The sequence below is a fragment of the Labeo rohita genome, chromosome 10 (genome assembly GCF_022985175.1).
Source record: "Labeo rohita strain BAU-BD-2019 chromosome 10, IGBB_LRoh.1.0, whole genome shotgun sequence".
In the NCBI taxonomy this organism is placed as follows: domain Eukaryota; kingdom Metazoa; phylum Chordata; class Actinopteri; order Cypriniformes; family Cyprinidae; genus Labeo; species Labeo rohita.
Genome location: NC_066878.1, coordinates 23,628,248 through 23,653,156, shown reverse-complemented (window position 1 = coordinate 23,653,156; position 24,909 = coordinate 23,628,248). Strand labels below are relative to the sequence as shown.

Genomic DNA, 24,909 nt, shown 5'->3' with positions numbered 1-24,909 from the left:
GCGCTACAATAAAGGGAAGCACATTTTGGTTCACAAAATCTCAAGTACACATCTAGATTTGTGGTGAAACCTACTTTTGCAAACTAGTCCAACGCCGCTCTGCTGCTCTCTGAATAGTTCAGAAAGATTCTCTGGAGTCTGTTGTCAATAATGCAATTGCAGAGCATGCATGGTGTTATAAAGACCATGGGCTTTGATTGAAAGGGAATGCATGAACTGATCAAATCTAGACTTCAAAACAAGTCACCTTGGATAAAAGTGTAATTAGAAAGTGCATTCGGAATTATTAACATGTTCATTTTACATATTTTTTATTTTGCAGTCTTATGCTAAAAAGCTGAAATGAGGGCCACAGTTCCAAGAGGTTTTAAGGGGTTTTCTAATAAATAAAACAGCAACAGTCTGCTTATTAAATGTACGTTTTTTTGTCTCACTAAAGCATAAACACTTACTATGGCAAGGGACAAATACACATTCACAGGGTAAAATCATTCCATAAACTGTTCAGTCTTCTTTTCTTTGTTATTGTCTTATTTTTCAATCTCTGTTATTGTCAGACATCTTAAGAACACGATTTATCAATTTAAAAAAAAAAGGAAAAAAAGTTGGCAGGTACACAAAAGGCAAAATTCTATTTTCAATGTTTTAATAATTTTAATCAAACAGCTCAAACAATTGCATAGGATACATAAATGGGTGATGCATAAAAATTGCAGGAATTATTTAAAAATGTGTGCAAGAATGATCCGTATGTTATTCCCTTTTATAATGCTTTGTTTTTTTCTCTTCTAGGATTTACTACATAGTGATTTGCATTAGAGGGAGTTAGACAAAGAGAAGACTTTTAAGCAATGTAAAAAATATTTTCCCTAATTAATCAAATCCATTACATTCTTTCACATGTATAACAAAGAATTAATAACATAGCTTCAGCAATCTCATCCAACCCTATAATTAGTATTAGTATTAGTATTATCACCTTCATTACATGACTGTTATTCTTCACAGATTTGGTCGGATCTGTCAAACAGACAGAAGAAAAGTTTGCAAACATTTGTCAAAAATGTAAGCCATGTCTTACAGGCCCAATTTTATATAATCATCACAGATGCTTTAGTGTTGCCTACAGTTGCTGTTTCACAAAATCTTATCAGCACAAATTAAGTTTGGACCCTCTTCCTTGGGAGCAGGACATGAGATCTGCGTGTAAATGACATATATTGCATTTGAAACAACGAAATTCATTGAAAGGCCACGAGTTTGCAGCACTGCATACTGAACCATTCATATTACAATTCTGGTGATATGATTGACGTGTGTATGACACATTAGTTACAATCACAGCTGTGCCTTTTGGTACAAATCAATATAAATGCTTAAAAAACAGCAACCTCAAAAGTGAATTCATTACATGAAAACCTTCATTTCAATTGTTGGTATTTTAAACCCAACGCTGAGAATTACAGTATTTTTTTTTTAAGCTGAGGTCAGAAAGCTACTTTGGAGGAAACAACATTTGCAGTAAACATGACATTTAGAATAAATCAGATTAGAAGATCACAATGGATTCATTACAAATACTACAAATCCAAGTAAATGATTTGTTTAACATACTGCTGGCTTTGCTACTATTGCAAGACGTTGTTTGCATCGGGTTGTTTGGAAAGAAAATGGCAAGTGTGTGACTCTAAGACATTCACTTATCAAAGCAAAGAGCTGCACCTCCGTATGGCCAGAGTTGGAAAGCATGTGTGTCAAGCCCCGCTGGAAGCTTAGTGTGCTGTAAGACTTTATCTTTATAAATTGTTGAGCTCCAGAAGGGTCTGGTCGAGCACTTGGTGCATGTTCAGATTCTCCTCTTTGGCCTGGGCCAGTTTCTCTGGTGATGTGAAAACAAAAAGAGATTTGGTGAGACAGCCTTCATTTACAGCGCCAGAATCAAGCAGGAATGACAAAATAATTGTTGACCATTTTCTAAGAAACCAGATTGTTTCATGTAGTGTATACACAAACTAAATTAGCATAATAACATTTTCTCAGAATTAATGATGCAGTCTTTTCAGATCTATTTTTGATGCTTCTTCCTGGAGAAATCTTGGTTCAGTGCTGAGACAAAGTGCAACCCTTGTTTTGGAAATGTCAAGCTTGCATGCAAATTAATTCATCTCTACACATCAGAAATCAAACATGTTGAATTTTGTGCTCTCTAAACATGGACTGGTGATGTCTGTACCTAATCCTGTAATATAACCATCCCTGGAATTAATCTACACCCTTGTGCACTCATCAAGCTACAAAACCTCAAGGACAACAGTTCTTTGGAGTTCACTGTTTCCATATTCCATTTATTAGCACCTTTTATGAGTTTGTCAAGTTTTGTTCTTCTGTCAAACCAGCTATCAACAAGAAGCCATGTTTTTGGACCATCTGCAGTTTGTGTAATATGGAAGCATTTAATATTTAATAAAGCCAGAGCATTTTGAAGGAGCTGTCAATGACACAACCAACTCCGAACAGGCTGTGTTTGTAACAACATTACAAAATTATGTGATTAAAAACAGGAATACACAACCATTTTCACAGCTGGGGTAATAATGCAAAACAGAATTGACAGTTGTTTCAGACCAAATTTCTGATCATTCAAAAAAATAAGCAGGAAAAAAAATACCTTAAGCAAGATTATATATGTATACAGTAACGTTAGTCAAAATTAGAAGTGGATCAAAAAAGTTAATCAAAGTTGTCCTAAGACAAGAATGGGTATTGTTTTGGTTTTAGGACAAATTTAAAATTTGATTAAAGTGTTACTCCATCCAAAATGAAAATTTTGTCATTAATCACTTCCACGTTCCAAACCCGTTAAAGCTTCGTTCGTCTTCGGAACACAATTTAAGATATTTTGGATAAAAAAATATCTGTCTCATTGACTGCCAGGTAAATACAACTCTTAAGACCCAATAAAAGTATGAAAGACTTCGTCAAAATAGTCCATCTGCCATCAGTGGTTCAACCATAATTTTACAAAGCTACAAGAATACTTTTTGTGCGCAAAGAAAACAAAAATAACTACTTTATTGAAAAATTTGTCTCCTCCGTGTCACCATAGCACCATTTTTGATAGTATCCCCGTACGCAAACAGTATACACTGTTCTCTGTTTTCGTTCGAATCAAAGCATAAATAAACGGAGAATACGTATCCCCCTGACGCAACTGACAGAGAACAGAATAAAGTCGTTATTTTTATTTTCTTTGCATACAAAAAGTATTCTCGTTGCTTCATAAAATTCAGATTGAACCACTGATGGCAGATGGACTATTCTGACGACGCCTTTCAGACTTTTTTGGGTCTTTACAGTGGTATTTACCTGGCAATTATCAATGGGACAGATATTTTTCATCCAAAATATCTTAAAGGGGTCATCGGATGACCATTTTCCACAAGTTGATATGATTCTTTAGGGTCTTAATGAAAAGTCTATAATATACTTTGGTTAAAAATTCTCAAAGGTTGTGTAAAACAACACCCTTTTTACCTTGTCAAAATGAGCTCTGCAAAAATCATCCCAATCTGGTCAAGGCTGCTTTAAATGTTAATGAGCTCTGCTCGCCCCGCCCCTCTCTTCTCTCTGTGGAGTGACGAGCCTGTTTACTTTAGCCGCATTTAGACGCTAAACTTGCTAACTAGCACGTTATTCGCAAATATTCATAAAAAGACCCTTATACTCACTTCTGCTGTAAGTGAAGCTGGATCATGAATGATTTGCGCGAACATAGACAGATATATATGTATATATATATATATATATATATATATATATATATATATATATATATATATATATATATATATATATATATATATATATATATATATATATATATAGATCGGGAGGCGCATTCCCTTCACAAACAAACATAATCCACTGCATCTTCAGCAGCTCAGATGTCTGGAGTAAATGATGACCACTATGTTCATTATTACATCCAGCAACACAACACCTCAATCACTCAATCGGAGATATTCTTGTCTAACTTACATCCCTGCTCCGGCATCCAAACAAAAGAGGTCGGACTGTTACAGCTGATCTGAGGTAAGACGCTCATGTCAATCAACTATCGTGGGAGCGGCCTCTGTTGGTGTGACGCAACAACTACAGGCATCTGAGAACGGCTCGATTTGAAAAAGGGGATATTATTTTTACAGATTAATTAAAAACCACTGCATGGATTTTTATCATTATAGGGTAGATTTGTACATACACTGCCAACACATTAATGTTCAAACAACATGTAAAAGTGAACTTAGCATCCGATGACCCCTTTAAATTGTGTTCCGAAGACAACAGAAGCTTTTACGGGTTTGGAACGACACGGGGGTAAGTGATTAATGACAAAATTTTCATTTTGGGGTGGAGTAACCCTTGAAAGGTTTTGATCCACTTCAGATGTTGACTACTGTATACTGTGTATACATGCTTTTCAAAAATGTTCATATCTTGATGTTGTCATCCAGGTTTTTGCAATATACCAACATTTGGAATAAACCTATCAAGGCTGAAACCTAGTTAAACTTAGTGCCTAAACACAGGGAAGACAAAAAGATTAAGGAAGACAAAGCAATCTAGATATAGATTCTAAGAACAGCATCAGTGGTTTTGATCTAGTAATCACTCCTCACCTTGATAATGATGACAGTCATAACTATAGCATCATTATGAAGTTGTAGACAAGAAACATGAACGCCAAAACTTTCAAAAACATTTATCAATTTGCAGCTATTTTAAGTACGTTGAAGGAGATCCTGTGTTTGCACTGCGTTGATCAATCTTTCATATTTGCATAAAACATGTTTCTGAGCTTATTGCTCATTTTAATTAATATACCCACAGTCCATATCCAGAACAGAAAAATCTTGTACACCAGGTCACTATTTTGTTCTAAACATAAACATATTTGTGTCAAATTAAATATATATTTCTAAAAATAATGACACTGATTCGAAGACAGAAAAGTAGACCATGGCTATGAATTCTCAAAGTGTCTGAGAGCTGGGTGGATTGCTTACAAATCCTTTACACATTTTAGGTAATATAATCAGCCTACTTTATGCTTACTTTTAGATTACTTTGACCTAACTTGTTTATCACATTGATTTAAAAAGAATATTGTAATATACTGATATAATAATGCAAAGAAAAAATGTATATTCTATTCGTTGTTCATTCATGAAGGGCCTGCAGGGGGTTCATGAGTTTAATAAAAGTTAATATTTAATTAAATTATTATAAGGTAAAATTTAAATCATTCTTTTTAAAATAACAACAATCAAAAGAAAACACTTAATAAAAACATTAAATATTTTTTGTTTACCTGCATGACATGTGACCACTAATCAACAACAGAGAAATGTAAATATGTAAAGGTGTTTCATAAATGATTAGTTCACTTTCAGAACAACAACAACAACAACAACAACAACAACAACAACAAAAAGTACAGATAATGTACTAACCCCCTTGTCAACCAAGACGTTCATGTCTTTCTCTCTTCAGTCGTAAAGAAATTATGTTGGAGGAAAACATTTCATGATTTTTCTCCATATAATGGACTTCAATGGTGCCCTAGAGTTTGAACTTCCAAAATGCAGTTTAAATGCAGCTTCAAAGGGCTCAACTAATGATAAGGGTCTTATCTAGTCAAACAATTGGCTATTTTCTGAGAAAAAAAAAATAATAATCGTCCTATCATCGCTGTTTTACCTTGAACCTTGTAAAAGGGCATTTGACCTCCTCTGCACATTCATTTTGTAAACACTGAGTTGGTACTTCTGCAACGATGTAGGATGATTTTGAAGTTGGAGGAGAAAACGAGATGGCAGTTTTTCGACATACCCTAACTGTACTGACCCCAATGCACAGTGTTCACGCAGAGTTAGACAAGACAAGCATTTGAGGTTAAAAAGTATGTAAATTGTACCTTTTTCAGAAAATAAGCAATCATTTCAATAGATAAGACCCTGGGATTGTTTAGAGCCATTTGAAGCTGTATTGAAACTGCATTTTAGAAGTTCAAACTCGGGGCACCATTGAAGTCCACTATATGAAGAAAAACCCTGAAATGTTTGCTTCAAAAAAAACAAAAAAAACAATTTCTTTACGACTGAAGAAAGAAAGACATGAACATCTTGGATGACAAGGGGGCGAGTACATTACCTGTAAATTTGTTCTGGAAGTGAACTAATCATTTAATAATTAACTTAATCTCAAGTAAATATATTAAGTGAAAGAGGTTCAGCTGACCAGAAAAGTTTTGGGAATGCTTGCATTACATGTAGACAAGAAATAAGATAAATTTGTGCATTTTAATGTGTTCGAAAGACAGAAGCCTTCCAAAGACATAGTAATACATGGTTAAATCAATAAATAATGAATAATTTATTGCCACTGTGTGAATAATACGTAATCATATAATCAATAAAAAAGCAACTGTAGTCTGATCACGAGTATTTTAACATGTAATTTTTGGAATCTGATTATGTAATCTAGATTACATGTACTCAGTTGCTACCCAGCACTGCATATAAAAATATTATAAAAGATAATATTTTAAAAGATAATATGCTTTGAAAATGTATGCATAATGGTGAGTAATATGTCTCCCAGCATTAGGAAGACAGTTTTAGTGTTTGCTGTCATATGGCCATATTTTGAAAGTCGGCATGAACCAACAAATGCGGGCGCCCGTGTTTTTTTTTTTTCAAAGGTGTGGAAATGATTGTAGGGATCATTGTCAATTGCTGACTGCTGTGATGCGATGCCATTGACAGGCTGTTGAAGAGAAGGGATCATTGTCCACACCAGAGAAGAGATGTCACTGTGATACCGAGGCAAATTTCACATTTACTGTATGATTAAATACACAAAGAGATTATGTGGAATAAAATATTGGAGTATTCTATATTCTATATATATATATATATATATATTTATATTTATATTTATATATACGGAATACTCCAATATTCCATAAAAAAAATAAGAATTTTAATTTTCAACTTGAGAATATATATATATATATATATATATATATAGCCCTAAGATAAATAAATAATATACAGAATACTCCAATATTCCATTAAGAAAAAAAAAAATTATGAATTTTGATTTAAAATTTCACCTTCAGAATATATATATATATATATACATATATATATATTATCTCTACATATCTCTTTTACATACATGCTGCCTCCCTGAAACAAGCATAGTTTTTGGTAGCTCTGTTCAGTCTGTTCTTGGGTGCAGACCAATTCACTGGACATCTGCTTGTCACAACCTGAATTATTCAGTTTCACACATAAAACGTATGACAAACCTTCATAATGCCAAATGCACAAATACAGAAATCATGAAACAGAAGGAAACAGAATGAAGACATTTTTTGCATTTATTACAGCAGCAGGATAAAGTAAAGCAGCGGCGGGCACATGGAAGTGTCAACATTATGAAAGTTACTCAGCCAAACATCGGGCTTATGAAGAACCTCTGTTGACCGTTCCATTACAGATCACAAAGACAGGAAAGAAAGACACGACACAAAACTTGAGCTGCGGCCTGAGCTCCATCAAATCAGACTGAACAACAAAGCCTGATGTCCGATTCACAGTCACATGGAGAAAAACAGACAGAAAACCATTAGCCAAATGGACAATGCAAACGGAAGAGGAGAGGAGAAGGACGAGAAGGAGACCGAGAGAGAGAGAGAGCGCTTAAAGAGTAGTCATGTCGTTTAGAGCCAGATCCAGCTCCTCGCTGAGGGCTTTACCCTTCAGTTTCTGAGCGTACACCTCATCTGTACATCGTCCCAGAGGAGAACACAGACAGACAGACACATGAGATGGACAGAACGAAACAAGTAGCAGAAAAAGACAAAATAATACAGTGAGATGAAGGACTATAAAGACCAATTTCAACATGTCTGAACAAGCAATCAGTACGAAATCTTGGTTAGAACCTTGGCACACGCATAATTTTCAAGCTCACTTCAAGTCGTCTTGATCAGTCACTCTAAAAAAGAAACTCCATCCGCAAAATCCCATGCTACATGCTCTCACGTGTCGTCTACTTATTCACTGAATGTCTAAGGTGTCAGAGTCACCTCACCAAAAACAGATGACATGCAGTTCGAGTCCACCAAAAGACACTAGATCCATCTGTCAGAAACGCACACTAGCTGCAAGCAACGTTAGTATATGACAACCAGCTCTTATCTGCTCCGTTTTCCCATTAATTATTTTGGTTTACAAAACATGGGAGGGAATAAGTTATAATTAGAAGTGAGTGAACCAGCAAAAACACAAGGAGATTCCTGTTATTTTGTCAGTACAGTCACGATTTACAGGCAGCAGAATAAATCTTGAAACTGTACCTTCTAAATCATCAATGGTCTTCTCAAGCTTCGCCACAGACCTCTCAGCAAACTCAGCACGCGTTTCAGCCTAGAGAGAAGAAAATTAACATATTTTAATGAATTTCCTCAATATAAAATTACACTAGGATTCTTTTTCCTCAAAAATACTTCAGAAATATTACATGAACAACAGCCATATGCGTAACGGTGATCAAACGGTTTGCAAACGGTCTGACATGGATTGTAAGTCAGTCTGAATTATTTATTTTCACACACTGAATTGTTTGAAGGCGTTTCTTACTTGATGAAACGATAAAGGGAAACTTTAGAACACAAAGAGCATAAAGAAGTGACTGTGAACGTACAATCAAGTGAAACCAAACCTGCAAATGCATCCTATCTTTTGCCAGCGATTAAGATCTTTCTTCTTTCAACTTTTCTTTTTATCTCTGAGATAAAGTTCAACGTCGCATTGGAGGACTGAGCATTTCAGTGAGCCAGTGTCAACATTTAAGCAATTGTAATTATGTCTTTTTTAGTATTTTAATTAAACGTAATCGGTGACAATACTCTCAAATCTGAACTGTCGTGTTCACTCAACAATCAGCACATTAACAACCCTGGTCATAAAACTGCAAATAAAATAAAATCATAAAACCATACATAAAATCTCTTGCAATCAATAACCTACCAGGTGACTTCTGGTAATAAGATAAGATTTGAGTCTGTATTTAAACATGCGCCTTTGGAATCCACGATAAGGAAACTGTGTACATCCGTATTCACTAACAAAGTGTTAGTAAGTGCACTGTTAATTTCTACAGGCGTGGTGCTTGTGTGCACTCACTTGAAGCTTGCAATTATCATTGTGTATGGCATGATCACGTTTTACAGTTTCCTACATCGCTGCAGCTTCCATGGTTAAGGTTGTTTAATCTGGTTTCAGATGGCTTTAGCGAAGGTTCCCATAACGTAGTGTATAATATGACGATGTCGAATTCAAATGGGCCAAACCACTTGTTCTTATAGCAAGGAGCAAGCCCAGTAGTGCTGAGTTTTCATCAACTCACCTCTTTGAGTTTGTCAGTCAGTACTCTGATTTCCTCTTCATATTTGTCTTCCTTTGTGGAGTACTGGGGAATAAATCAAAAATTAATTAGTGATGCTGCAGCTATCATTGTGTGAGGACAAACTGAAAAGCAAAAGCAATTTTTGTAATTGTGCAATGATTATGCCTTGACGGTTTTAACTCTGTACAGGTTAAATACTCACTACATAATACTAAAATACATTGCATATGAAATCAGAAGAACAACATTGCAGCTTTGGCAATAAAGAAGGCAGTGAAGTCTACAGAGACTGTGAGTATGAGAAAGCTTATTTACTCCAACAGGGGATCCATTCACTTTTAATGGCCTGTATACAGAGCTGCTTTAACAAGGGGGATCTTATTTTTTTGGTTTAGATAATCAAAATGTTAAAACTAGAACAAACGACATGTACACCACATGTGAAACCATAATTTGTTGTACAAAGATCAACGTTGCAACCACAAATACAGAGTATAGCTGCAAGCATCATTTAGCGGGGTACAAGTGCTTTAAGGCATTTTAAGGCCATTTTATATTATTTAGCAAGCCTGTAATCACCTAAATCAAACATTTAAAAAGTTTTGGCAAATCCAGGTAATTTACTATATAAATATGTTTTTTAACGTTTTGACTGTTGCAGCGCCCTCTGTGGTCCCATCTCCCTAAAACTTTGCATGCTTTTGACCAATGGCGGCCATGTTTTTTGAGATACACAGATGTCCTTATAGACACTTGTGGAATAAATGAGCCACAAGTTTGGTTTCAAGTCTCTACGACTTATGGTTTGGTCTGCACGCTCAGTTTTACGTGGAGACTGTCGATCCTCAGCCATTCTAACAATTACAATAGGGTTTTGACGCTACACGCTTGAACCCCTAATTAGCCCTGTAAAAGTGAACATGGGCAGTCTGATCTGAAAATGAATAGCAGGGCATTTGGATTTTTCACTGCAACAAACACTATGAGGGCTCTGCCTACATTACAACCACAAATACAGAATATAGCTGCAAGCAACAACTACCGGGTTCAAGTGCTTTAAGGTATTAAGCACATATGAAAAAACATGACATATTATTTAGCAAGCCTGTAACCAAAGATTAAAAAAGCATTTTTAGCAAATCCAGGTAATTTACCATAGAAATATGTTTTTTAACGTTATACAGATCCAGCTGTGGTCCGATCTCCCTAAAACTTTGCATGCTTTTTACCAATGGCAGCCATGTTTTTTGAGATACGCAAATGTCCTTAGAGACACTTGTGGCACTTTGGACCAAGGCTGTGCACACCAATCTTTATGTTGATAGTACAAACAACTGAATAGTTATAGCCATTTTTATGTTTTTTTCCCCTCTTACAGATCCACTAAGTGGCCAAACTCTGCAACTTTTTTTTAATGTGACCTCAGAATCAGTTATTACATGTGTTCTGCATTTGGCAAAGATCTCTTTGTTATCGCCATTTTAGTCAAAATTTTGAAGTCTCTTTGCGACAAAAGTTCAACTTTTTTTAATAATTACTGAAATTCACTCTCCAGAGAATCGTCTTGCACTGGTTTGGTTCCATTCAGGCAAAAAGGTTGGGACTAGTTCGCAAAAGTAGGCTTTTCAAAAAATACCTTTCCCAAATACCCGAAAATTTCACGATGGCCAAAGCCCACCAACGGTTTAGGTGTTATGAGCGATTTTGTACTTTTGATCGCTGTAGCGCACCCTGGCAGCTTTGTAGGCGGTGTGAGTATTACCATCTCACCAAGTTTCGAGTTTCTACGACTTATGGTTTGGTCTGCACGATCAGTTTTACATGGAGACTGTCGATCCTCAGCCATTCTAACACTGAAACAATAGGGTTTCAGCGCTACATGTCTGAACCCCTAATTAGCCCTGTAAAAGTGGTCAGTCTAATTTGAAAATGAATAGCAGGGCATTTGGACTTTTCACCGCTACAAACACTATGAGGGCTCTGCCTACCTTCTCAGCCTGTGCTTCCAGGGACTTCAAATTGTTGGTGACATTTTTCAATTCTTCCTCTAGGTCACCAGATTTGCTGTACCACAGCAAGAGATGCAGGAAAGGAAAGAGCAGAGGAAAGGAGAGAGACAGCACTTTGAGAAGACAGGAAAGGCAGCGTTTTTTTTAGCAAAAGAGACCCCAACCTGAATGGAACAATGAGGTCATTCCCATAAAATTTGACTGAAGCTTAGAAACATTCAAAGTTCCAAGCACATGAGAGGCCAAAATTCCTTATCACCTATTGACCATAAGATTTAAATTTAGCAAAATGGCTACTTAGATAATAAAAAAAATAATAATAATAATAATAAAACATCAAAAATAAACCCAGCAGCAGTAATTAAAGTGTGGTATTCCCCAAGGTTCTAGTTGAGGCCGCTTTTTCTTTTGCAAAAGATGCGTTTATCTGCACAGGGACAGAGTCGAGAAGAGCAGCACAGGAGGTCACAGATCTCCGAAAGAGAGGAAAGGTCAAGAGAAGCCGGCGTTAGCGTGCTACATCAGTCTCTCGGCAGTACCTCTTCCTCTCCGGCCATCATGGATTTCAAATTCTGGTCCATGAGTTTAACCTCCTCCTCCAGCTGCCTGACTCGACTGGGTTAGTCCAAAACGGGCCAATGGGGGAAGGGGGAGGTAATGGGGGAGTCACAGGATAAGGAGCAACGGATCATGCATTTTAAAAAAACGGGGAGAAAGGACAATCATAAACCTTGCTGTTGTTAAAGAACACTGAGAACTCTTCTGTTATTATTAAAAAATATATTTTTAACAACAAATTTGCTTAAAGCAGCTTTGTTTCAGGTATCACACACGTGCATATTAAATTCAGATATTCATGCAAATGTAAGGCACTTTTGTTACCACTGCATGTATATACACATATATATTACACACACTGTTTTTGAACAAATTAATATAATCAGCACATTTCTGTTAACACTGTATTTGAATAAGGAGCAGGTATCCAAATGCAGATGAAGCGTGTTCATGATGTTAGTGCTAGTTTACTCTTATAGCATTCAGGTTTTTATTTTATTAAGCATGTACTTACGCCTCAGCCACTTCAGCTCTCTCCTCAGAGCGCTCAAGCTCACCCTCAAGAATCACCAGTTTACGTGCCACCTACAGTCAAACAAACGCACAAATTGACTTTACAATTACAGATATATAACAAATATCACAGATCTGTAAAGCCAGGTTATGAAGGAGGAAGTTAATCCCCAATAATCAATAATGCAGGAAAAGATTAGGTTATATATTAACTCCAACCATCAAGAAAGCAGCATGTTCAGTAGAAGCATATAACATCTCTTTAAATATCAACCTGACACATCAACAGAAATCGCCAAATCGAGTACTTGATGAACATATATTATGTGTCGACAGTATTCGCTCAGTATCGTTATTTCATTTTTGAGCAAGATGGCTTTTAGAGGCTTTTGCATTGGAACTCTTCAAATATATTCTTAAATGAATAAATATTATATTATAAACAATTTCTTCATTATTTTCAGCAAGCTTATGGATTTAGCTTATTCTTCTTTCATCTGAATCCTGAGCATTTCTGAATCCAGAAATAATGTCTTCTATATCTTCAATAAAACTTTGCCACCATTGTGACTTTCTGGAACTTCTTAAGCTTTTCTAGAACCTAATGACTAATTTATTCATATGTGTGACCCTGGACCACCAGTCATAAGGGTTGATTTTGAGATTTATATATCATGAATAAATAAGCTTTCCATCAATGTATGGTTTGTTATGATAGGACAACATATGGCCGAGATCTGAGGGTGCAAAAAAAAAAAAAAAAAAAATCTAAATATTGAGAAAACTGCCTTTAAAGTTATCCAACTGAAGTTCTTAGCAATGTATATTACTAAAATTAAGTTTTGATATATTTACATAAAGAAAGTTTACTAAATATCTTCATGGAACATGATCTTGACTTAATATCCTAATGATTTTTGGCATAAAAGAAAAATCAATAATTTTGACCCATACAATGTATTTTTGGCTATTGCTACAAATATACCCGTGCTACTTAAGACTGGTTTTGTGGTCCAGGGTCACATTTTTAAGTGCACTGTTCCAACTTAAAGGCTAACAAATTCCAAAACAAATTCCAGGTAAAACGTCCAAAAAATTGTCATACATAGTGCTACTGAGATATAGAATGACTTGATGGTACTACAGTATAACGTTTAGGTTATACTGGCAGTTAAAAGGTGCTAGTTATAAGCAGCCTGATTTAAAATCATTCCAGTCATTTAATAATCTGAGGCCGGTTGACATGCACACCTCCTCATATTTGCGGTCAGCCTCCTCAGCGATGTGTTTGGCCTCCTTCAGCTGCATCTCCTGGATCTCCATCTTCTCCTCATCTTTTGTTGCTCTGTTCTCTATCACCTTCATTCCTCTGTACAGAGATATAAGCACATTGTCAGTATTACACTCAGAAATACAATGAACAAGCAAACTCAGCATGTTTAAACATAACAGTTTCATAGTATTTACTTATGACACCTTGAACTTATGGCTGATCCATTACAGTGTGGAAAATATGTCAAAAAAACAAAAAGGATGCGAGTCAAATTAAAAAAACTGCCCCGTGAATAAAGCCCAGGTGTGCAGTTATAGTGTTTAGTGAGAGTGCCATGTTAAAGATGCAGCCGTCACACCTCTCGCTCTCATCTGCGGCTTTCTCAGCCTCCTCCAGCTTCTGTAGCGCAGTGGCGAGTCTTTCCTGGGCACGGTCCAACTCCTCCTCTACCAGCTGGATACGTCTGTTCAGGGACGCCACCTCAGCCTCGGCCTGCCGTCACAGGAGAATCAGTCAGTGCAAATGTAATTGGCAGTAACCTTGTTAAATAATGTGACGGTGATGTGCAATGTGAAAATCTTAAGATTAATGTCCAAGTGCAAAATTGCATTTAGAACATTAATATCTTTGTTTCTTTCTTTATATAGTTTTCTCAAGACATAGGCCTTTTGAAAAAACGGTAGGCTTTTACTGTTGTTCAAATATTTTTAAATATATTGTTAGTTGCAATCAATACACCTTTTGACATTTTATTGACAAACGTTTCATATCCTGTCCAGTGTCTCGTCAGAAATACACACACACACTCACTCTAATATTAGCCTCTTCTGGAAATGTATCAGCGTCTCATGTGACAAAGAAAAGCTGAATTGTGAAATTCAGTGTTTTTAACCCTTGTGAATCAAAGCAGATACTCATTTTTTGACACAGCAGGTTACTACTTTATTATGTCTGACGTGGTTACACATTTTGTTTGTTCAGCATGTTCATTTCACACACATTTATGAGGACCAATTACAGGATTACTGAAAATATATTTGCACTGCTCTTTTTTGTGACCTTCTTTGACCCTTTTATAGCTGCATAGCTTCGCAGACATAGAACTAGCCATATCCAGTCTGAACCAGTTATGTTTCTTATTTTATTCAGTGCATTGCCACTGTAATCAATGTGTTATTTTATTTGCATGTTTCGCCCCTTCTGTTTTTATACATGTCTCAGTTTATTTTACTCTCTTCAGCTTCTTCTCGTCTAACACCTTATGCACCCTAGACATGCTATATAAGACAACGCCTGAGCACAATAAACTTTGACTCCGAGTGAACTGCCCTGTGTCTGTCTCATTCATTGACCCTGACGTCAATGTTCTACTCTGGCCTGCAATTCCTGATAAAATATTTCAATTTTATTCTAACAATTACTGTCTAAAAACACTTTTGCACTAACTGTACTACATGTAATTCTGACTTGTTAAACCTGAAATGACAGCCTTGTCATTGATGAGGGCAGTAGAAGTGATAAGGGTTTTAAAAAAATATTTCTTCCTCAAAAGCACTAAAAGATCCATCAATGCAACTGTTAAGCAAACAGAATTGTTACATTTTTGCATTTATCCAAAGCAACTTACTTTTCATTTAAGCTATACATTTTATCATGCATTCCCTGTAATTATTATGACTCACACCTCTTTTTTTATGACTGGATAAAGCAGGAGTTCCCGTCGCACACATTCTCTCTGAATACTTTGCAAGCTTTAAAGTTAAACTTTAAAAATGCAAAGTTCACTAGGGTTGAGATCACTATCAACTGTTTGTCTAACACTTTAATAGCTAACTACATGCTAACAAAACTATATCAGCCCTTTAACTGTGGGAATGTTTAATCATCTCCCCAAATTCAGCATATAATGAACATGAACTAATGGATGTTTATCATTTTAAATAAGTTGTAGCATTTTACAAATGCCTGTAGCTATTACATGCAAGACTAATGTCATCAAGGACATCTTTACAACAAAAGTTCCTCCTAATCTAGTGAAACGACACTGCTCAGTACAAAGATGACCTGATTTGTTTGTAGGTTAAAGTCATGCCAGCTTCCATAGCGATTTTTTTTATTGCATGCAAGGTTAAAATCCAGGTTATAATATAAAAATAGCTAACACAACTGAAAATCTCATATAAGATGTTTCAGATGCTTTTTAATAACTCTAAAAGCAAACCTGGATTGATTTTTAAAGTGTCTGAGCAGAATAAAAGTCAGTGAGAGAGCTCTGGCATAAAGCATATACAAGGAAATATAAATTTGTCAGGCTGAACAATTGTATGTTGTTGTTAATCAGCAGTACAATCTACTGAATGCACTTCTGTCACTCACAGCCTCATTTTCGTTTCTGCCAAAAACAAAAAGGGCGTTGCCCTGACTAATGTCTATAGGGCCAAAAGTTACACAGTCTATATGTACTGCATAAAAATGCACGTAAGAACTCAAATGCATTGTTCTTTCAGCATGCAAAGACCAATGATGTAAAAAAATTCCTATGAAATCCGACCCGACGGCTACACTATAGAGCACTACTATAAGCTTACCATTGTGAATAGGGACACAGTAAGAAGACAGTTTTGAAAAACTGGTTTGTGTTCTTGTTCAATTACTGATTTTTGTTCATTTTTAAACAAAAAAAAAACTCTTGCACAGTGCACCTTCCTTACATTAACAATGCATTAACAGTGCATTAGTTTTTTGTTTTTTTTAACTATTTTTAAAAGTGTAATTTGATGTTTACCTTCATGTAAACTGCCTACACTTCTTACAGGTAGACAAGTACACAAGCAGATTAATCTGGTCTTGGGCCAGTGGGCTGATGGACTCAAGTGTCTACATTCAGGTGGACTAAAACCACATAAACACCCGTTTAACTGACCACTTGCATCATATATTTACAGGTCCATGTCGTAGAAAGAGCTCGATTTCGAAGTGAGAGATGACTTGAATCTATGCGGGTGTGCGTCATCATCACCGCCCTTAATATAAACCCTAATCAGCTTCTCATGTCCAGCGTATTAGCTCAAGTTCATCTGACAGGTCAGAAGCTCTCACTCACTCCTGTGCTCCACATGTAGATCAAACCACTTTTGGTGAATATTATTTAATTCTGCACAGTTTCACCTAGTGGCACTGATTTTTGTATTTTGGATATGAATGTAAACACATTGTATTTAGGAAAGAAATTACAGCCCATATTTGCCATGCACACCTAATCCCTTAATACACATACTGTGGTCATCTGCACCTTGCATGTGGCCTGCAAGAGGCCCCTTTCCTACAAACAACTGACTGGAATAAAGGGACTTTGGTATTTCAATAAACAGGATGTTTTGAAGTGAACAAGTGTAAATAAAGAGATAAATAACAGAGTTGCTGCAGCCAAACACTCCGTATCCCAGGATGAAAATGAGCCTCAAATCCAATATTAATGTTTCCTCGGGTCACTCACTCTCTCTCTGGCCTGCCGCTCCATGTCCACCTCCCTCTGCAGCATTTCTGCTCGGTCTTCCGCATCGTCCGCCTGCTGCTGCAGGGTCTGGATCTTCCTCTTCACGGCTTCTATGGATGTTACCGATGCCATTCCCACCGAATTCCCGAGCCTGTTTTTAATGTTAAACGCGACGCGGGCGGAGCAGCAGCGCTATCGTTATATTTTCCAGTGATCTTGCCTTTATCAGACACCGTTCATGTTAAACATGTTAGTTTCGTCGTCTAAAGAGGTGAGTTTCCCCTGGAAAAGTTCCGCGTGAGTCGCCGACGATCGCTCTATTCACGCCAAGGGCGAAACTAACATCCGTCGGGCTGAACTAGGAGCTCGTTTTCGCCGGTACAACAGATGGCGCAGCGCACCTTTCAGGTGATCCGCCGTTCGGCTGTGAGGAGCACAGAAGCAGGAGCAGCCCGTTCATCCAGCGCTCCTCCTCCCAGAGGAGACTTTTCAGTCCATCCAGCTGCAACACTTGTTGCTTCCTCAATCTGATGCTTCTCTGCTCTGCCAAAAATTTTCCTAAATTGATTCGCCTGACTTGATGACGAGGCTCCAGGTGAGCTCGAAGCAGCAGGTGAAAGTACAGGTGAACACACTGTAGAGGTTTCCATTGCCCACACGCCTGACGTACGCATTCAGCAAAAATTCTTCATCCATAAAATGAACCATAAAAAAACCAATGACTTAATTAACCTAAAGCCTGGCATATGAAATTATAGTCAGATTTGTTTTTTTGTCATACTCAAGGACAAGCACATCAGTTTTATTCAAAGGCCCAAATTGAGCAACATTGGTGCAGCTGCTGATATTTATACTGCCAGAAAGTAAGATGAAATTCTGGTAGTTTGTCATGTAGATCAATGAGGTCTTTACAACAGTAAAGACAGTTGTCACTTTTTATCTCCCAATAACTTGTCTTATTACAGTAGAATAATATTAATGTGCAATGCAATTCAGTTTTCACTGATATGTGACTCTGGACCACAAAACCTTAAGTCTTAAGTCGCTGGGGTATATTTGTAGCAATAGCCAAAAATACATAGTATGGGTCAAAATGATTGATTTTTATTTTATGCCAAAAATCATTAGGAAATTATGTGAAGATCATGTTCCATGAAAATATTTTGTAAATTTCCTACTGTAAATCTATCAAAACTTAATTTTTGATTAGTAATATGCATTGTTAAGAACTTAATTTGGACAACTTTAAAGACGATTTTCTCAATATTTAGATTTTTTTGCACCCTCAGATTCCAGATATTCAAATAATTGTATCTCAGCCGAATATTTTCCTGTCATAACAAACCATACATCATGACTGGTTTTGTGGTCCAGGGTCACATATAAACAACTATGTGTAGATCTGTGATATTTAATACTCACATTTTAACTCTGATGTATGGGTAACCAAGAACGTTGCTACAGTCCAGTAAATATTCATATTGAAATATTAATAAATAATTTCAAAGATATTTTTATGTTTACTTGTTAAAAATCGTTATAGATTCCCCAGCAAAAAGACACATAAACCACAAGCTGAAGGTGGAAGTTTGTACAATTAAAGTAACATTTTACTTGCTGAAAAAGCCAGATCAGACAACAAAAGGCATGGAGTAGATTGTGCTGATTTATTCATCCATGTTTTGACCTTGTAATGTTTAATCACAATGTCATAACTGGACCTTCTGGATCTTTTTGGTAATGTATGCTGGATTTTACTCATTTAGCCTATTAATCTGCCTCCAATTGTTAATGCAACACCCACACCTCAAAATCCATTCACTAACCCATACATAGAACCAAGTCCTGTCCTTTTTAGATAATTCAGGAGATGTGCATCACAATACAGAACAAAAGATCTGTTTAGGGCTTTTTGCACTTGAAATATTTAACCCTGGGTCACTCTAAACCCCGGGTTTCACAGCGTGAATAATTTATACAGGGTTAACAATTGGGTCTTCATTAGATGTAGTTTCACACTTTACATTCCTAAACACTACTGTGTCAGTCTAATTGATTGGACAAACACAGCACTTGCCCTTTTTACAAAGCAGCTTCTAGCTTTGCACATCTTCATATTATTATAAACTGTATTATCAAGTTCTTCCAGAATGGACTTTTCAAACTATAAAGGGATGAATAAAACAGTCTCTTTTTCACTCTGTTTCACATGTTTTCGCATAAATCACATACCGCAACATGGCTTAAAAATATATTGATTTAAATTTACTTACAGACCATTGAATTCTTGTTCACTTATCTGTCTAGATCATATGTACCCAAATGGTGCATTTGATTTCAGAGATGAATCTTACTGCTTACAAACTTTCTACATCATTATGTCTAGTCAAATCAATTCCAAACGAATTACAACCATAAAACAGGATGTTTCAGTCAAATGTTTGCTCAAAGGCATCTGAGTTTACAGTCCTTAGACCAAGCCATTCAATGAAACACTGAGCAGAAGCTCTGGAAATCATGACATCACTTCACTGTAAACAAATAACTGCATTCCTCTGATGGTTTTCCTTTTTTGGCCACGTATTAATGGTGTAAATACAGTACGCACGCAGTGAGTGAAGCTGCGGTAAAAGAGACTCGTATTTCAATGCAAGAACTGGAAGCAAAGAAGTTTCCCTTTTCACCTGTAACTAGTTAATAATTAACATATTTACATTTATTTCAATGCTAGAGGAAGTTCGGGTGTTCCTTTACTACCTAAACAGATGATCTTAAGGTGATTCTTCGTTGCTAGTCACATCACTGGGGCTCTAAGTTGGTTTGATCTTCTGTAAAGCTGCTTTGAAACAACTTGGATTGGGAAAAGTGCTGTACAAATACAACTGAAAAAGCAGTGTTCTTCTTTTGCATAGCTTCCACTACTATTCCATTAAAAAAACATGATGTACATTTTTAAACAACCTAGAAAATTATACTTCTGTAATAATTAGTAGTGTATTAACATGTTTAATTAATTAAATAAGATTACTGATTGTAATTTTTTTGTGATTAATATATTTGATCAATATGTAACAGTGGTGTATTTTCAAGAGTATTTCAAGAGCTGCCTTTGTGAGCAATTGAATTGGCCTGAATTGCAAAATACTAATATTTAACACTGCAGACCCAACAGTATTGCTCTCAATAGCTATGAAAAGGTATTAGATGATACTGTGATAAAGAATATCATTGCCCTACCATGGTACATGTCCAAAAATAGTATTTTTTTGGTAACATGCCCAAAAAAGACCATGGAAGTACCATTTGCAACTTTTGGGTATGTTGTATTTTGGTCATCAGTGAAGAGTATTGGATATTGAGATTTATATTGAGTGTGGAAAGGTCAGAGGTCGTGTTACATGACAGGTTTGAAACAGACAGAATGAAGTAGAAAATGCAGTCATATGCGGAAAGGTCTTTGATGAAGTCATAAGATGGACATTTCAGTCTGCTGGACAGTGAGGTGCTGACAGTGTTTATGAAGTGTTTACAGAATGTGATACTGTGGGTGGGTTTGGCACCTGAGCAACAGAGCAGCTGTTGACAAGACGGGCCCCAATCAGCGCGGGCCGCTCTCGTGATTAACGGCCTGATCTCTCCACCGCCACACTCGACTCGCTTTACATTATCATACCGACTGCAGCCACAGGAGGACGCGTCGTTCTTGCTCCTGAACTTTTCTGACTGACTTTCAAGTCTAGATATTATGCTTGAAAACTGGCCTATTTTTGGACGAATAGGATTTCTGATATTGTGACATTCTTCACTCCCAGTTCTCAGTAGCCTACTGTAATGCGAAACATTATGATACATATGTGTTATTACTATTATTAACATATGTATCTGTTGTAATTTGTATGTGTAGTATATATCTGTATATATCTAGTAATGATCTAGTATTAAAATAGACCTTATTTTCTTAAGAAAAAAAATTCTAAATATATGTTTTCTTTTAATTATGGGGTAAAATATGACCTAAATATGCCTTTATGAAATGTAACCATTCAATAAATGTGACCCTGGACCACAAAACCAGTTATAAGTAGCATGGGTATATTTGTAGCAATAGCCAACAATATATTGTATTTTCTTTTATGCCAAAAATCATTAGGATATTAAGTATAAATCATGTTCCATGAAGATATTTTGCAAATTTCCTCCCGTAAATGTATCAGAATGTAATTACTGATTAGTAATATGCATTGCAGACAACTTTATTTGGACATCCTTGAATTTTTTTTAATCTTGATATTTTCACACCCTCAGATTAGATTTAATAAAGCTTATTTATTCGGCTTTCAGATGATGTATAAAACTCAGTTTCAAAAAATTGATACTTATGACTGGTTTTGTAGTCCAGGGTCACATTAGGTTTTATATCGTTTTACAAATATTGTATTATTTTTTGGGTGAATTATTGTAAACAGAGAAATAAACAATACAGACCTTTATTATATATATTTATTATTTTTTGAAAGTTTCTTATGCCTACCAAGACTGCATTTATTTAATCAAAAAACACTTTCAAAAAGTACTGTTTTCTATTGTAATCTATTGTAAAATGTAATATATTGCTGTGATACAAAACTAAATTTTCAGCATTATTACTCCAGTGTCACAAAATCCTTCCGAAATTATTCTAATATGCTGATTTGCTGCTCAGGAAACACTTATGATTATTATTATTATTATTATTAAAATCAGTTGTGTTGCTTCATATTTTTGTGGAAACCATGATACATTGATATATATATATATATATATGTGTGTGTATTTTTTTTTTGTTTATCACTTCTGGTCAGTTAATCATTGCTAAATAAAATTAATTTTTGTCTTTCAAAAAAAAAAAATATATATATATATATACTTTTAAAAATACTATAAGTAGTATATAATAAATTAGAATATAATCAATAATAATTGTTGATGTTGAACGTTGAATCTTTAATGATTTGTGTGTCACTCACATCTGCGGCCTTCTTCTCGGCCTGCTCGAGTTTCTCCTGAGCGTCCTTCAGTGATTCTGAGTATTTGTCCAGCTCATCCTCCACACCCTTCAGCTTCTTCTGCAGGCCCAAGAGCTCCTCTTCCAGCTACACACACAAACACACACATTAAGCACTGAAGATACAGTCAAATGATGTGATTTGAATATTAATACAGCACAAAGTAAAGGTAGAAAATGGTTTAGAAACTTCTGTTTCTTCACATTTTGGAAGAACATTACTTGTGAAGTAATGCGTCCCCCATCTTGAACTCATTCCTACACCGGTGATAAATAATGATCTGTAAATCCAGAGAGTCTCATTTAGGTGGGCTGTTTGGGGAGGGCATGAGGAGACAATTATAAACGCCAAAGTTATGTTAAAGCAGCTGCTGGTCACCCCCACCCACCCGTTTAACACACGTCAAGTAAACCACCACCCATTAACTTTAACATCACACGTAGCTTAGTGTCATAAACCAGCCAACCAACGGGACAGCCGCCTTCTGCATATGGAAACAGAGCAGACAATGCCGGCTGCAAAAATAGAGCCCAGCTTTATAGGCAGGTAGCACTTTGGTCATAAATTGAGAAGTGTAAAATAACGACAGTGAATGACAGAACAAGTGAACGTTGTCAAAGCAATGCTCTCATGCCGGATGCCTTCCCTTTATTCCGTTTGACAGACCGGGACAGTTATGAGAAGCATTGTGGCTTTGGCGTCAAATGGCTCCAGATGGTACAAAGCCTTGATCCTATTATGCTGAACAATTCCATGAAGGTGGAGCAGGACAAAAAAAGATCAAGGACAGCATGTGTGGTGACCAACAGGGGTTCGATAACAAAGGCATTGGGATAAGAATAGATAGAGTTGGGCCATCATCATCTTGGGCTTTCAAGAAATAACGTTATTTAAGCCAAAAATGCATTAAGTTACAGGAGCGTATAAACTAGGTGGAAGAATCCAATCCAGCTGTAATAAATGGGATATTCTGAGATCACTGATTCATGAGCTATATCGTATTACACGTGCTTTCATGTTTTTTCTCCCATGGGAAAGCCAGCTGCACTTCCATTATGGAGAACGACAGTCTCCTTGCCTTTATTAAAATAACTTTTAGCGAAATCGTTATAGAAAACATGTTATATTGAGGACAGACTCTATAAAATACACTTGCAATGGAACAATTCATGCCTCACGATCAGCAAATAAATTTAAAGTGACAGATTCATTTGTGCTGTTATTTGTGATCAAATAGTGGAAAATCTCGTCCCTGTCAACCTAGGCCTCTTAATGAAATGGTTGTAATCAAGTACATCTACTTAAATATACTAACATATTTACACCGCTATATTTGGCATCGACCACTTCAGTTAGTCCTGATTGACGGGTCTTAAGGAACAAGCCTAAAAATAGTTGAACCCATCAGAGATGCTGGACCATAAACTGGGATTAATCATCAATTTTTAGAGTTGACGACACTGAGCAGATGATTACTGATGATTCATATGCGCTAGATATACATGGAAAGTCAAATGAACAATTTCTGAGTACTCATCAAAAAAGATTTACTTAAAGCACATATTAAAAAGCTTTTTTCTGAATTTTCTTTATGCTTTTCCCAGGAACAAATAGAAAAACAACCGTTTTCTACCGCTCTGTTTTTTTAGTTCACCAAACTCATTCCATTTACCTGTTTGCATTTGTCCTCTGCACCTTTCTTGTCTATTTCTGCCTGTTCTGCGCGATCTATGGCATTCTCCTTGTCCAGTTTCAGCATCTGCATTTTCTTCTTGATGGCCTCCATTGTGGATTTCTTGGTTTTCTGCTAGCAGCCGAGGAGAAAGAGGAGAGCTTGTTCAGGGAGCGGAGGCAGAGACGGACAAAGCTGAGTGCGCGGCAGAGAGGCGGCTGGAATCCTCTCCAGAGAAACGCTGGTCTTTTTTGGAAACTTCTCTAAAGTCTCTGGGAGAGTGACGTCCCCCTGCTCTGATTCGTCCTGCTCAACGGGCTCAGCATTTGACCCTGTGATTTTGTCCATGTTTGGGAGGCTCTGAATACTCATTCTCCAGTTATACTTAAAAAGATCTGAGGTCAGAATTATTCAAGTAGCCTGGAAAAAACAACTACTGATCTAATTGTACATTAAACACTCTGTCTAGAGTATCTTTAACTTACATTTAATCATGATTTTTATGAGCACCATCTTTATAACTTGTGACTTAAAGGTAATGTTCTCAAAATCCACCTTCATTGGACAATGATTTCCTCTTCCCACTGATTTCTGTCATATAATTTGCCTAATGTGTTTAATGGTGAGTTGTTTTGACATTGTGATGAGTTTTAAATGCTACTTTCTTTATGAACACGTGGCATAACATGCTCAATTTGTTAAAGAGCCAAAAATGGATTTAAGTGTCTAAGCAAATGAGGAATACTGTATTTCTGGGCATGTCTCAAGGACTTTTAAGCTTGCAGTTCTTAAAAAAAGCTTATAAAGAAAGCACAGCTTTAATTTGGATAATTGTGGAACAGTCTCAAATCTTTGATTTAAAA

General features: G+C 36.2%; 1 protein-coding gene across 8 annotated transcripts; it reads right to left on the bottom strand.

The window, feature by feature from the left end:
* Positions 1 to 629: 629 nt before the first annotated feature.
* Positions 630 to 24,302, bottom strand: tpm2 (tropomyosin 2 (beta)). Of its 8 annotated transcripts, none has more exons than XM_051121364.1 (9): positions 24,047 to 24,302; positions 22,336 to 22,461; positions 14,192 to 14,325; positions 13,812 to 13,929; positions 12,562 to 12,632; positions 12,029 to 12,104; positions 9,481 to 9,543; positions 8,429 to 8,498; positions 630 to 1,879 (listed from the first exon to the last, which is right to left on the bottom strand). In XM_051121364.1, the coding sequence occupies exons 1-9, from the start codon at positions 24,158 to 24,160 to the stop codon at positions 1,797 to 1,799; spliced, it is 855 nt and encodes a 284-aa protein (XP_050977321.1). In that variant the 5' UTR covers positions 24,161 to 24,302; the 3' UTR covers positions 630 to 1,796. The 8 variants fall into 8 exon arrangements, with proteins under 8 accessions (XP_050977321.1, XP_050977319.1, XP_050977325.1 ...); XM_051121362.1 differs by lacking the exon at positions 12,029 to 12,104 and adding an exon at positions 11,469 to 11,544 and having other exon boundaries at positions 24,047 to 24,297; XM_051121363.1 differs by lacking the exon at positions 630 to 1,879 and adding an exon at positions 7,430 to 7,852 and having other exon boundaries at positions 24,047 to 24,301.
* Between the last annotated feature and the right edge of the window lie 607 nt (positions 24,303 to 24,909).